The following is a 13,998-nucleotide window of genomic DNA, read 5'->3' as shown; positions in this document are numbered from 1 at the left end:
TTAATGAAGGGGAAATTTTAGAAAAGGGGAAATAATAGAAACCAAAGGGATGTAACCAAGTGCACTGCGTGAAACTAAATTAAATTTTAGTGGGAAAAAGAAAACCCAGACAAATAAAAACCCTGACTATGAGGAAATCATGAGCCACTGGATAAACATGAATATAGAAAACTATTAACACTGTGCATAAAATCATAATCTGACTATGAGGAAGAAGGTTCTTAAAGACAGATGCATGCCAGACTGTTGAGGTGCGCATGCCCCACTTGCAAACTCCTTTCCAAATGCTTCAACAGAACACTGTGCTCACACGCTCACGGAGAGAAGGCAGCGGAGGAGCAAATGTGCGTGCCACGAAATTAACGGGTGTTTATCTGCAAAAGAGTTCAAGATGAAGAAGTGGTTTTTCAAAAGGCAGAAGTAGGCAAACCGGGACCCTGTGTGCAGCAGGAGGCAGTGAGAGCCTTGGAACACGAAAAAAAAAAACAAGGGGAAGCCACACGCAGCTAACTGCTGTCCCTGTGAACCCTAATTTTCACTGTAAACTCAGGAGGAGAACCCGGCAAGTGGTTTCCTCCTCCCAAACTGCAGAGCGACGACTTTCTGCTCTCAGTTCTTCCAAACACCACTCAGGTAGACGGAAGTTAAGTTGGTGCTCACAGTGCAAGTGTCAAAGGCTTTAACAAAGTGCGACAACTTGATCGTTTGCACCAGCTCTCGGTGGCGGTTTACGATACAGACCATGAGAACATGGGAAGTGAAGACCCAGTGGTAAGCTCCAGAGGAACTCATTCACTCCAGTCATTTCAGGGGTTAGGGACACTGCTCAGTTCAGAGCAGGTGCAGTTTGTGCAGAGGGTCTGAGTCTGGTTCCCAGCACCCATCGCTGGGTGCCTCACAACAGTCTGTAATTCGAGCTCCAGGGGATGACCTGGTACTGTTTTCTAGTCATCAAGGGCACCTGTACTCATGTATATATACACCTACACAGAATTAAAGTAAACCTTATTTTAAAAAAATCATTTCCTGCCAGGCATGGTGGCACATACCTGTAATCTCTGCACCAGGGAGGCAGAGGCAGATGGGATGCTCAAGGCTAGTCTGGTCTACACAGCAGGTCATTACACACTAAGGTCCCGACTTCAGAAAACACACACGAAAGCTATTTCATTATTGGACACTAGATCACCGCTGTTTCGTGCCTCCCTGTCTTAACTATTTGTCTTAAAATGTGGTTATTTCTGTTACTTAACTCAATCCTCTACTTCCATACAATTTCCCCAAACACTATTACATGGAAGATGCTTTTTGCTTAAAACAGTAAGAGGAACTTTTTTTAAAAGATACACGTTAAATCTTGCAATTACTTGACAGCTTTGAGAGGTAGGAAGAAGCAAGGCTGGTTTCAGGTGGAAGTGGGGTGCAGGTGGGGGGATGGGGTACAGGGCGTACGGAGCCTTTGAAGTCCTCGGGTCCCTGGCCTAGCTCTGGGAGCACTATGCACCCTGGACAGGCTAGCAGTCCTGGTTTCCAGATCTAAGTGAAGACGGGCAGCCCAGGGCTTGGGGGCCAATCCCAAACCTGACCTAACGTCTGGGTCGTCTGCCGGTAAACCCTACACAGATCAACCAAGTGCATCCCTTCTGTGTCCTCTGCAGCTCGTCCTTCGCTCTAAGCTTGCATATGCTATTTCTTATGGAGGAGCGGCTTTGTTCATTCCTCCTCATGTGGTAGGACTGTTTTTCCTTCAGTCCACAATATCCAGTTCACATTAGATGTTCCTCAGACGCACCACGGCCCTCTGATTCAATTCTGCTTTGAAAAAAACCTAGAGCAGTGGTTCTCAACCTGTGGGTCACGGTCCCCAAACCAGCAGAAAACGTAGATATTTAACTTTACAATTTGTAACAGTAGCAAAATGACAGTTATGAAGCAGCAATGAAAATAATTCTATGGTCGTGGGTCAGCACAACATGAGGAACTGTATTAAAGGGTCACAGCCTTGGGAAAGTTGGGAACCACTGCTCTACAATAACAATGTAATAATTTTTGACATTTTATTGTAAGATTTTAGAAGAGTTAGACCAGTGTCCTCATTAAAATGGTATATGTATATACATTTTTAAAGCTATTTTCTCTCCCTCAGAGACTAAACTAAGGGAGAGACATGGTATCTAAAGGGAACATGTTTGCGACAGATTCTTACTGAGAGACCCTGAAATCAAGCCTCTACGAACAGGGAGTTCACCCAAGGTCCAGGAAAGACCTGGAATTGTCTGTGGATAGGAGACAAATGCACCAACTGTTCCACGAGGGCCATGTGGAGTGACAGAGACCTCAGGACCAGAAACTAACCAGCAAGCCCTGCCGGGAACTAGTTGGCAACACTTCTGAGAACGCTACTCCCTTTCCTGGAACTTGCTTAGCATAGGAAGGGCTGTGCTCGTCTGTTTGCGGTTCCTTCCACTTGCGCACCTGTAATCTGTGGGCCCATTCAATTTATCTAAGTTGCTGCTATTCTTTGAGTGTTTCTAAGCAATTAATTTTTTAAAAAAGAGTTACTTTTATTTTCAGGCATGGGTGTTTTGTAGGCACAGAGGTATGTGCACCACAGGCATGCCAGGAGCCAGAAGGAAGCCAGAAGAGGGCACAGCATCCTCTAGCACGCGAGTGACCGATGGCTGTGAGCAGAAACTAAAGCCACCTTTCTAGCACAGCAATTAGTTTCTTAAAGACAATTTTCTATGGATTTCACTCTCTCCATCTCTGCCCTTCTTAAAACGCTCTTTACTTTCCCACACTAAACAAGGAACCACTCCACGGAAGTGGCTGTTCAGTGAACGCGCTTGAGGCTCTCCCCTTCACACAACCCTTATGCCGGCTGGCACTTCCATGCTTGCCTTTAGAAGGTTTGGTGATCTGACATTTTTTTACGTCCACTTAAATGACACCATGTCTGCTGTTCAAATACCAAACTACAGTAAAGTGTAGGTATACGACAGCACTAACCGTCTTCCAGTCTGACTTGCAATCTGCTCTTCTAACTTCTGGAGCTCCGCCGTGTACGCCTCTATCCGAGCATGGCACACCATGAGGTTCTTCACTGCACGTAAAACCTGGTCTTTTTTTGTACTCAGGGAGAGCAGCTTCCATATTCCTTCTCGCATGCGGATTTCTAGGTCTATTTTCTCTCGGATGCTGCAGTCCTAAAATAGAGAATCATTTGTATGAGGTAGCGATCGTCAGAACTGCATTTAAGACAGGCAATGGGGAATGTACTAGACATTCATTTATTTTTGTACCATTCTGAGAATAAAACAAGAGTTTTGACTTGTCACACTATAAAAATACAGCGACTTTAAAAAGTTATTTGTCAAATTCTTAAATTTCTTTCATTATAAGGAATTCTTTCCAACATACTGGCTAAACAAAGCTGAGAAAAACAAAGCTGCTATTAACACCATTCGCATAATAGAGTTCGCAACATTCTTGTCTACCCAGAACCCTAGAATGTGCTGTTATTTGGACACAAAATTTTGCACGTTATTAATTAAAATAGGGTCACACTGGATTAGAATGGGTCTCAAATCTTAATGAGGTCATGTAAAGATACAGATTTAGGGAGAAGGCTAGGAAGACACAGACACACAAAAGCCACATAAAGACAGATACAGAATCCACATACAGAAACAGAAGCCACATACAGACACAGAGGCCACGTAAAGACACACACACACACCCCAAAGCCACATAAAAACACAGAAACAGAGGCTGATGGGGAATATTATTTTCAGGTGTGTGGCTTTTGTTTACGCTGCATTCGTTTATATCTGTGAAGCTGTGTTACTGTGCCTGTCTAAAACACCTGATGGTCCTAATAAAGAGATGAACGGCCAATAGCAAGGCAGGAGCAAGAATAGGCGGGGCTGGCAGAGTATACATAGAAGGAGGATGTCGGGGGCCAGCCACCCAGTCAGTTACAGAGTAAGATAGAAAGAAAGGTATACAGAAATAGAGAAAAGATAAAAGCCCAGAGGTAAAAGCTAGTCAGGATAATTTAAGTTAAAAAAAAAAAAAAAAGCTGGCAAGAAACAAGCCAAGCAAAGGCTGGGCATTCGTAAGCAATAAGCTTCCGTGTGTGATTTATTTGGGAGCTGGGTGATGAGTCCCTCAAAAAGCCAAAAGAGTAACACATGCCATGAGAGGGCACATGACAGACATACAGAAACATGACAAGAGGACACACACACAGGGCTGGTCTTCTGAAGACACACAGAGAGAAGGCCCTATGACGGAGGTCATGTGAGGAGACCACATGAAGACAGATGGAACACAGGAGGTTAGCAGCAGCAGCCAGAACCCGGAAGAGGAAAGGAAGGGTCTGCAGAGGGCAATGGTGCTGTCCGTACGTTGACTTCCGACCTCCAGATCTAAGGGAGGATGTGCTGATCATCTGTTATGTCCGTTATAGCAGCCTTAAGAAATAAACCGTAAGCAGCTGGGGAAATGACTGGGCAATGAAGAACCATGCTGCTGCTGCTGTTGCTGCTTCTCCTCTTACAGTGGACCAGAGCTCAGTTCCCAGCACCTACATCCGGCAGGTCAAAATTGCCTTCTGCACCAGGGCAACTAACACCCTCTTTGTTCTACGGACGAGCACGTGCCCCCTCCCCCTGCAAAACACAGAAATATTTTTAAGTAAATAACTGAGCAACAAACTACACACACGCACAGATTGTGAGTGATACGGACACTGGGATCCAGGAATGCACCCAGGAAAAAACTATCTGAAAGAGCAGACAGCTGAATAAAGGAAATGAGGTTCCACAGTGAACAAGGGAAATAAAATGTAGAAGCCAAGGCTAGGAGCTCGGGGCCTGGAAAATGCTAGAGGCCTTGGCTGCCTGGACAGAGACTCAGCTCTGGATGGGTTTATTTTGGAGTCACCAAGAAACGTCTTTGTAGTTTAGTTCTGGTTCTTGGTCTTTTGTTCTCTTTAAAGACAAGGCGATGGGCTCATTCGTATCATTAAAAGTCCGTAAACAAGGTACGCAGTTCTCAATTCACTTTGTAGAGACTGTAATATGTGAAGGTCCTCTTTATGTACAAATACGGAACCTATTTCCATGACTATTTCTAAAAGTGATGATTCCAGCTTTGGCAGTAAAAACTATTGCTTTCTCATTGTACTGAAATATCAGTTTAAAAAGTGTGAAGGGAATCTAGGGATGAAAGTGGCGAACATTAAAAGGACAATCATTTCATAAGGAAGAGAAGCAGCCAGTGAGGAGAGCTGACAGTCTATGATGAGCGCCCCCAGAAGCAAACTGCTGGATGGTTTGATTTGACTCTCTCCAAGACTAATCAGCTGAGACATTCACACAAGAGGACATATCTGATTAATTACCCTCAGTCATCATACTGTAGAATCTACATGCTAACCTTGTCATGTAGTGTGCACTGACTCAAACTGGGGCACCGTACAAACACTGTCCCTTGCCAGTCTCCTTTGCACGTGACTGTGTTTCCTCAACTCTTACTTCATCTGTGTACGACTTGTCGGCCCAATGACTACTCTCTTTCCACACCTTCAGCAGTTAATAGTAAGAAGCATCTCCGTGACCCGTATGTCTACAGTAACCAACGGCGGCAGGCTGGTTAGCGCTGGCAGGTGCATGCTGGGGGCACCTAAAGCTGGGATGAGCCGCTTTATGCCACAGTGCAAATGTAAATAAATGCCAGCTGGCGCCTCAAAACTCAGGTTTGCCTGTTAAACACAGCAACGAGAGAGCTGACGGAGCTGACAGAGGTCCTGAAAGCTGGCTACATCTGAGGATCAACTGAGGCACAGAGAAAGAACCGTATTAAAGCACCCGACCTCATGGTTCTCAACCTCTGAGTCGTGACCCCCTTCGGGGGGAGGGGTCACATATCAGATATCCTGCATTAGATTTACATTAGGATTATTAACAGTAGCAAAATCAGTTATGAAGTAGCAATGAAATAATTTTAATTTCATGGTTGGGGGTCACCACATGAGGGACTGTATTAAAAGGTTGCAGCATCAGGAAGGTTGAGAACCGCTGATCTAGTGCTTTAGTGGCTCAGATGGACAACTATTGTGGGACCCTGAAATTCAGACGTCATAAAATTGCAACAACCCGAAGGAACCAGCAGGGGGCCACAGCCACATTACTTACTAGCCTGGACTCCCCGGCCTCTGCCTGATCTAGGAGAGCCTTTCACTGTCCTGTCCTCAACAGTTGAAAAAGACTCAAATAATTACAGAGGCTTGGGAAAAAAGAGTTAAGAACTGTAAATTCCAAACAACAGCTTATAGATGGGATTAAGCTAATGTTCACTAAGGAAATGAGGCATCTGGGGCAGTTATGACTGGAATTTCATCTTTTACAGCAGGAGTTAGCCAACTAGGGCCCGGTTGGTGCCCGTTTTTGTAAATAAAGTACTGAATCATACTAGCTCATCCTGGCTGTGGCTACTTCCCAACCACAGTGGCCGAGATGAGAAACTTAGAGTGTAGTCGGCAAAATGAACAATATTTACCATGTGGCCTTTGATCCACTCCAGTGGAAATACCCTATAGACGAGGACCCTACCTTCTTTGCCAGGGCTCTTCCAGCAGACAAAAGAGGAATGACACACAGGGTGAACTCACTGCTCAGTGTATGCACACGTCGGCTTTGAACACTCTCAGTTAACAGAGTCCACGACGGCAGCAAGTTTGTGTTTCCCGCACAACTTGTTAGCACACAACAGTCTACAAGGAAACCTCTGGCCAACACCACTGATCAGCTGTAGGCAAGTCATGGTTTACGGCACCAAAGAGCAGCCTCTACCGAATAGGTGCACGTGGTACCGCTGGGGAGACACGGATGTGTGGGGCGACCCAGTGGGAAGACAGACTGTGGAAGGAGGCTATCCACTGAGCAAACAGAGCTGCTGACTGTCCTCCAAGAGGACCGAAGAACTAAAACCATCACCTATCACCGTCTGGGCCCAGGCAGAGTAAAGGATGACTGTGGCCAATGAGAGAGGATGCTCTGTGTGCATCCTGCTGGAGTGTGGGGAAGCGGGTCCAAGAAGAATGAGATAGACCTCCTCTTCCTCTGGGTTCCGTTTTCTGAATAAGGGCCTGCATGGAATCAGGTCAGACACTCACATCAATGTCCTGATAAGTGTTAAAGTTAGCCGCTAAGATGGAATGGACAGAGCAAAGGAAAAACACGAAATAGTTGACCGTTTAAAAAGTAGAAGATGAGGGCTGGAAAGATGGCTCAGCGGTTAGGATGCTTGCCTGCTTGCCGTTCAGAGGCTATGAGCTCCAATTCCCAGAGTCCACAACGTGCAGCTCACAACCACCTATAACTCCAGCTCCAGGGGATCCAGAACCTTCTCCTGGCCTCCCAGGTACCCTCCCACACATGTGCATACACACACACACATACATAAAAAATAAATCTTTAAGATGCATAAAAGTAGAAATGGGGAAATAGGGAGATGGCTCACTGTGCAAGCATGGGGGCCTGAGTTCACTTACAGAAAGCTGTGCCCCTGCAACCCCAGGGATGGGGAGGGGAAGACATAGATCCCAGGCTTACTGGCAGTCAGTCTAGCAGAAAATGGAAAGTTCTAGGTTCAATAAAAGATTCTCTCTCTCTCTCTCTCTCACACACACACACACACACATACACAAACACAGAGAGAGAGAGAGAGAGAGAGAGAGAGAGAGAGAGAGAGAGAGAGAGACAAAGAGAGACAGAGACAAAGAGAGAAAGTGAGAGAGAAACAGAGAGGGAGAGAGAGAAACAGCGGGGGAGACAGAGGGGGAAAGAGGGGGAGAGCAAGCGCACCAGGCATAGTGGCACACACCTCTCATCTCCACCCAGGTGTGGCAGAGGCAAGTAGATCTGTGATTTCAGGCGAGCCTCCTCTACATAGAGTTTCAGGCCAATCAGGGCCCACATGGTGAAAACTTGTCTCAAAAACAAACAATAAAAAATAAAAACAAACAACAACAAAAATAAAACAGTGGAGAGCCATAAAGGAATGCACCAACGCTGACTCTGGCCTCCACGTGTATGTGCCCAGACAAGCGTTAACTTACACACGTGCGCACACAGAAATCAGAGCTAGAGCAGCCGTGTGCGCCTCTCTAGAAGGCACAGGGCCCTGAACTTGATCTCTAACACCACAGAAAAATTATAAAGCAGGTGATCAGGATCACAGAAGAGAGACATCTGCAAGGCTTTAAGAGCCAGAACAGCACAGAGACAGACAACGGCCCTATTGTTGAAAGCAGGGATGAGGCGCTTGGTAAAAGGAGGGAAACAATCCCTAAGTAATTCTGACTGAAATCACTGCCTACCTACTACCCTGTAACTATGTCCTGCTGGCAAAGAGACCAAGGGGACGGTAAAGAAAATTATGCTGGAGAGGATGTGGGGTAAAGGGAACACTCCTGCATTGCTGGTGGGAGTGCAAGCTGGTACAGCCCCTTTGGATGTCAGTATGGCAAATTCTCAGAAAATTAGGAAACCACTTACCTCAAGACCCAACAATACCACTTTTGGGTATATACCCAAAGGATGCTCAATTGTGCCACAAGGATATGTGCTCAACTATGTTCATAGCAGCATGGTTTGTCATAGCCAGACCCTGGAAACAACCTAAATGTCCCTTGACTGAAGAATGGATAAAGAAAATGTGGTACCAATAAAGTACTACACAGCAGAAAAGAATGACATCTTGGAATTTGCGGGCAAATGGATGGATCTAGAAAACATCATATTGAGTGAGGTAACCCAGACCTAGAAAGACAGATATAAAATGTATTCACTCATAAGTGGCTTTTAGACATAAAGCAGAGAAAAACCAGCCTACAATTTACAATCCCCGTGAACCTAAACAAAGAGGACCCTAAGAGAAACATACATGGATCTAATCTACATGGGAAGTAGAAAAAGACAAGATCTCCTGAGTAAATTGGGAGCATGGGAGACGGTACAAAGTAAGGGGGTAGGAAGGGAGGGGAACAGAGAAAAACACAGTTCAATAAAAACAATAAAAAATATTCTCGGCTACGCTAAGTAAAAAAGATTTGAACACATTTTACATGGCAAAAAAAAAAAAAAGCCTCTGAATTTGTTTGCAACTCATTGTCTTCCCCTTTCCCTAGTATTTGTGCAAGAATTCACGTTTAAACTTCTATCTTCCTGTAAAGCTAAGAACGTGCCGTTTGAGGGTCCATCCCGCCGCCCCCCCCCCACAATATGATGCACGCCCACACCTGTGAGAGCAGAGCCTTGCGAGCATTAGATGCACAGCTGTGCGGGACGCGGGGGCGCTAATAGCAACCCGGGCACCCGTTCCCAGTGTATCACCTCGGCTTTGCAAGCCTGGGGAGGACCGGCAGGTGAGAAAGGCCCCGGTGTCCTTCTCCAGCCCCGGCCTGTTTCCTCCTTGGGTACAGCCTATAGCCGTGCAAACCCACGGTGCATGCTCGGCTCCCGAGCTCTCACCAGGCTGCAGCTTGCCAGTCCCCCGACCTCACTCACCTGCTGTGCAGGGAGGCTCCTCAGCAGCCGCCCCTCCATCTCCGTGCAAGTCGGGGACAATTTGAAAAGCGCGCCCCGGGCTGCAGCTGCCGACCGCACCAACCGCCCGGCCGTACCAAGTCCGGACTGAGGGGGAAACCCAGCCCACGACGCCGCGCAAGCGCACTAGCGGCGCTGAGGCCAGGGCCGCCAGAAGACGACGGAGACCCGAGGGCTCTGAACAGACCCTCGGCAACAGCCGACTTTAAGCGCGGGCGGGGCCTAGGAGTGTGGTGGGCGGGGTCTGAACAGCGTGCCGGCCTGGATGGGCGGGGCTTGAAGGAAGAGACCCTGCCTGGGTGGGCTGGACAGGCGCACAGGGGGCGGGGCGGGGTTCAGCTGGTGGGCGGGATTCAGCTGGTTGGCGGGGTGGAGGGTTCCTGTGGAGGCTTTTCCTGTAGGTTTGAGGTAAGTTTTCTCCAGCATCTTTAAATGAATGATTGAACCCCATAGATGTCCCATTGTCTGGCTCTCAAACATGTCTTCATGCAGAGATATGCTCTTAGTACGGCTGGGGAGACAGACAGTACAGCAGACATTTTTGTGAGCTCTGTCCCTGAGTTTTTTCGCTTCCAAAGTGGCAGCAAACAGCGTTATCCAGAAGCCTGGTTGTTGGCACAGTCTTTCCTAAAAACAGAGGACGGGGAGATGCTGAAGGATTGAACTAGGGGCTTCAAGCATGGCAGGTCTACCACTGAACTGTCCAGCTCAAACACTAATTTCAATTGAAGGGTGTACACACCCTTGTAAAGGGTTTTAAATCATCCCTTAGCTTATCTTGTGCAGGAAATGTTTACGGCTTTGGGCATTTTCCTCCTGAGAGAAGACTCTGCCAAATCAACCCTCCTACCTCACCTCATAAATGGCCTTGAGCACTCTTCCCTCTGTGTACAGCCTGACCCTGTATATTTATTTACCTAGAACTTCCCCTATTGGGTTTGTTCTCCTAGTGTTCCACCTATGTTAACCCTTTGTGGACTTGATTATATGGTCATCTTACTCACAAGCCTCTTTGTTAAAGCAAATAATTGAAAGATGTACGGCTTAAAAATAAAGCGTGGACCAGTGAGATGCTCAGCAAGTAAAGGTGCCTCATGCCAAATCTCCTGACCTAAGTTCGAAACCCCAGGATTCATATAGTGGAAGGTACACACACACACACACACACACACACACACACACACACACACCTTCCTCTCAAGTGGTTGAGGTCCTCAGGACTAGGTGATTCCAGAAGCTGCCCAGTTAGGAAGGCGTGGCTCTCATATTAGCAGCCTGCAATGACCCACAGTTGTCAAGTATGTGAAACTCAAAATTACCAACACCCCACTCACCCAGTTCCCTCCGAACACAGGCCTGAATTCCACTGTCATGAGGTGCCCCTTGCCCTAGTGCTCAGCTCCCTTGTGGCACCACTTTGGGGTGTAATTATCCCCAACGACAGTGAGCTGCAGGAGCCAGGTATAACACCTGACTCACAAAAGAAGCAAACACAGAGAACATCTTCAGGCACACGCCGGCGTTTGCTGGGTAACACATACAACTCTCAGACACGGATCAAAATACGTGCCAAGGGCAGCACCTTGGGAGAAACAAAAAGATGACCAGTTTCAAACTGAACACTGGTGTGGACATGTTGGTGGATCAATACTGTGGGTGTGATTATCCTAGGAAGAAGGCTAGAAAAGGCCATGTTTAGTACTTGCTGTAGACTATGGATAGTGGCTGTTGAAGACCTTTCTCTTTGTAGAAGAGATGATGTGGGCCTATCCCCTTCTTAGTCATCAAGGGATGTGTCCCGGAAGTGCTTAAGGGCTTACCCTCTAGCTGGTGATTAGAGTAGCTTAGAATAGGATTTCTGTTTCCTTATTTATCCCCAGGTCCTTTCTGGTTACTGCTAGCTTCATCAAACATAGTTCTCTTTGATGTCTGCAATGCGTACAAAAATAGAACGAGCCTTCGAAACACCAGAAGGTTAAAGAGTGGTGGCTGACGATGTGCCCTAGTTGGCAAGATGCTTGCCTAGCCTGGACAAGGTCCTGAGTTCATTCCCCCAGCACACCGTAAACTGGGCATGGTGATACATGCGGATAATCCTTGTACTCCAGAGGTAGGGGCAAGACAATCAAAAGTCTCAAGTTATCGTTGGCTACAAAGTGAGTTGAAGCTAGTGTGGGTTACAAGAGATGCTGCCAATACTAAAAGAGTACACAAGAAGTAGTTGTATTAACTTGAGGATTTATTTATCTAGCAATGCATTAATTTTACAACTAGAAGACAATAAAAGTACTTTTTTTTTCTATTCGAGAGCTAAATTGAGGCATCTTTCAACTCTCTTTCTTCTGGCTCCCTCAGAGATGTTAGGTACCCACCCACCTTCCCAGGTTTGCTTCAACTGGAGGTTGAATAATGGAATCATTTCAGTACTAATTACAATATGGACATTATTTATATTAACTACAACAAATGGAGGTTAATTCATAATTAAATGGAAAGTGATAGAAACAAAGTGACCAAATAAGACAATAAGTGGTGTTAAAAGTATATTTTCTTGCCCTGAAACTCGCTGATACACCTCTGTCTATGCCTCTAGAGTGCTGGGATTCAAACACGTCCCCCTGCACCCAGACTCATTGCTTTTTTTAAAAAATATATAGTTTATTACAGAACAGGCAACTCTTGGTAATCTTTATTTCATTCAAGACCTCCCAAAAAATTCCAATTTGAAAATTATCTTGGAGAGTCAGTGAGATAGCCTGACAGTAAAGGAGCTGGTTGCCGAGCCTGAAAACCTGAGTCCATTCCCTAAGACCTACACCACACGAGGACAGATCTGGCTCCCATAAGTTGTCCTCGACCACACACAGGTTGCTGCTTACAGACATCCACCTTATCCTCACAATAAACAAGCTAACTAACTAATAAATAAATACCTTTTTTTAGATTTAGAAAAAAATGTCTTGGGGCTTTCTTTATCTGTTCATTTTGTAACTAATGGAATTAAAATTAACTGTAAAGAGGAGAGCTGTGTGTATTATGTACAAAAGAGAAGGAAAGGAGGAAGGAGGGAGAAGGGAGAGGAGAAGAAAGGATGGGAGAGAGAGATAACAATGCTAAGCAGAGAGCATTTTTTTATGAAAAAGCCATAAACTACAAACAACAGAAGCATCATCTAATCTTACAAAGGATATAGGATGCTGAGTCTGAGGACTTAGCCCTACAGTTCTAGAAAGACTGCTCAGTTTCCTTACCTGTAAAACAGAACTGCTAATAGCTTGTCTTTAAAGTTGAGACGGTAACAGCCAGTTGAAATAAAGTTTCGAAAGTACCCTATAACTGTCTCATTCTACAAACACAGGCCATGACTCATAAAGGAAGGACATACCAGTACTTCAAGCCAACCATTTTAGACCCAAAGAACTCTAAGAGTGGATTAGGAAAAAATATATATATTTAGAAATATTCAACATATATCACCTACCACTGACAATATTGAGAATATGTGTGAAGGAGGTGGGGGTGGGGGATAGGCCTGCCTATCATATCAGCTTTTCTGAAAGCTGAGGAAGGATTAAAAGTCTGAGGCCACCTGGACAATTTAGCCAACTGGTCAAAATAAAAAGAAAGGGGCTGGGGATATTAGCTCAGTGGCAAAGTATCCAAGAAACATAAGACCCTTAGTTCTATCCCCAGTACTGACAATCAGTACAGTCACAAAAATCCAGCTGGAAAATACCCAAAATATGTGTCAGACACAGAGCATTGAATCCATACATAAAATGAAATATAAGTATTACTTAGGTCTATTATTAGTCTATCAACTGCAGATGAAAGATTGAGGGGGATAAGATTTTACGGTTAGTAAGTTGATCAATATTAATTCAATAATGCTAAGGTTTGGAAGGTAGGAATCTGTCAATACGATACATTGGCAGAGACAATGTAAATGTGCCTAATCACTTGAGGGAGAAAGTAAAAATATAAAGTCAAAAATGTATGTGTGTCTATATATAAATTCTTCACCCATAGGTATATATCCTTTTCTTTTAAATATACTTGCAAATCCGTACTGGCAACATTGTGCTTGTAATAGAAAGATACCAAAATAACGCAAGTGTTTATTTCAGGAGTGTGAATAAATTACAGCACTCTACCCAGATGACATACATCTTTAGAAAGAAATGTACCATAGCCGTGTGCTATCTGGGTAAACTGGTATTTCTCAGAATGAAGGACTCTAATTGCAGAAGACTGCACTGGATATAATATTTTTGCATTGCAGCCACAAGAGAACTGAAGCTGTATTGTTCGTTGAAACCCACGTGATAAAAGTCTACATTTCACGCAGAAGAGGATGCTTTGGAGGGTACGTGTATGAAGAGTC

The 13,998-nt window shown here is 45.3% G+C and overlaps 1 protein-coding gene across 3 annotated transcripts in view; it reads right to left on the bottom strand.

Moving 5' to 3' along the window:
• The window catches only part of Rtkn2 (rhotekin 2), a 63,195-nt gene extending 53,418 nt beyond the window's left edge, over positions 1–9,777 (bottom strand). For 2 of the 3 annotated variants that reach the window (XR_009055618.1, XM_057751583.1), the window contains exons 1-2: positions 9,576–9,777; positions 3,010–3,206 (exon numbers count right to left, since the gene is read on the bottom strand). Coding sequence is in view for 1 of the 3 variants with exons in the window: in XM_057751583.1 (XP_057607566.1) it covers positions 3,010–3,206; positions 9,576–9,614 (236 nt within the window). In the remaining 2 variants the exon portion in view is untranslated. Of the gene's footprint in view, positions 1–3,009; positions 3,207–9,575 lie in introns of those variants that run through there. The other variant, XM_057751584.1, reaches the window with a different exon arrangement.
• Between the last annotated feature and the right edge of the window lie 4,221 nt (positions 9,778–13,998).

Source organism: Chionomys nivalis, chromosome 19 (genome assembly GCF_950005125.1).
Source record: "Chionomys nivalis chromosome 19, mChiNiv1.1, whole genome shotgun sequence".
In the NCBI taxonomy this organism is placed as follows: Eukaryota; Metazoa; Chordata; class Mammalia; order Rodentia; family Cricetidae; genus Chionomys; species Chionomys nivalis.
Note: the sequence above shows the minus strand (reverse complement) of the source record. Positions and strands in the feature narration are given on the sequence as shown.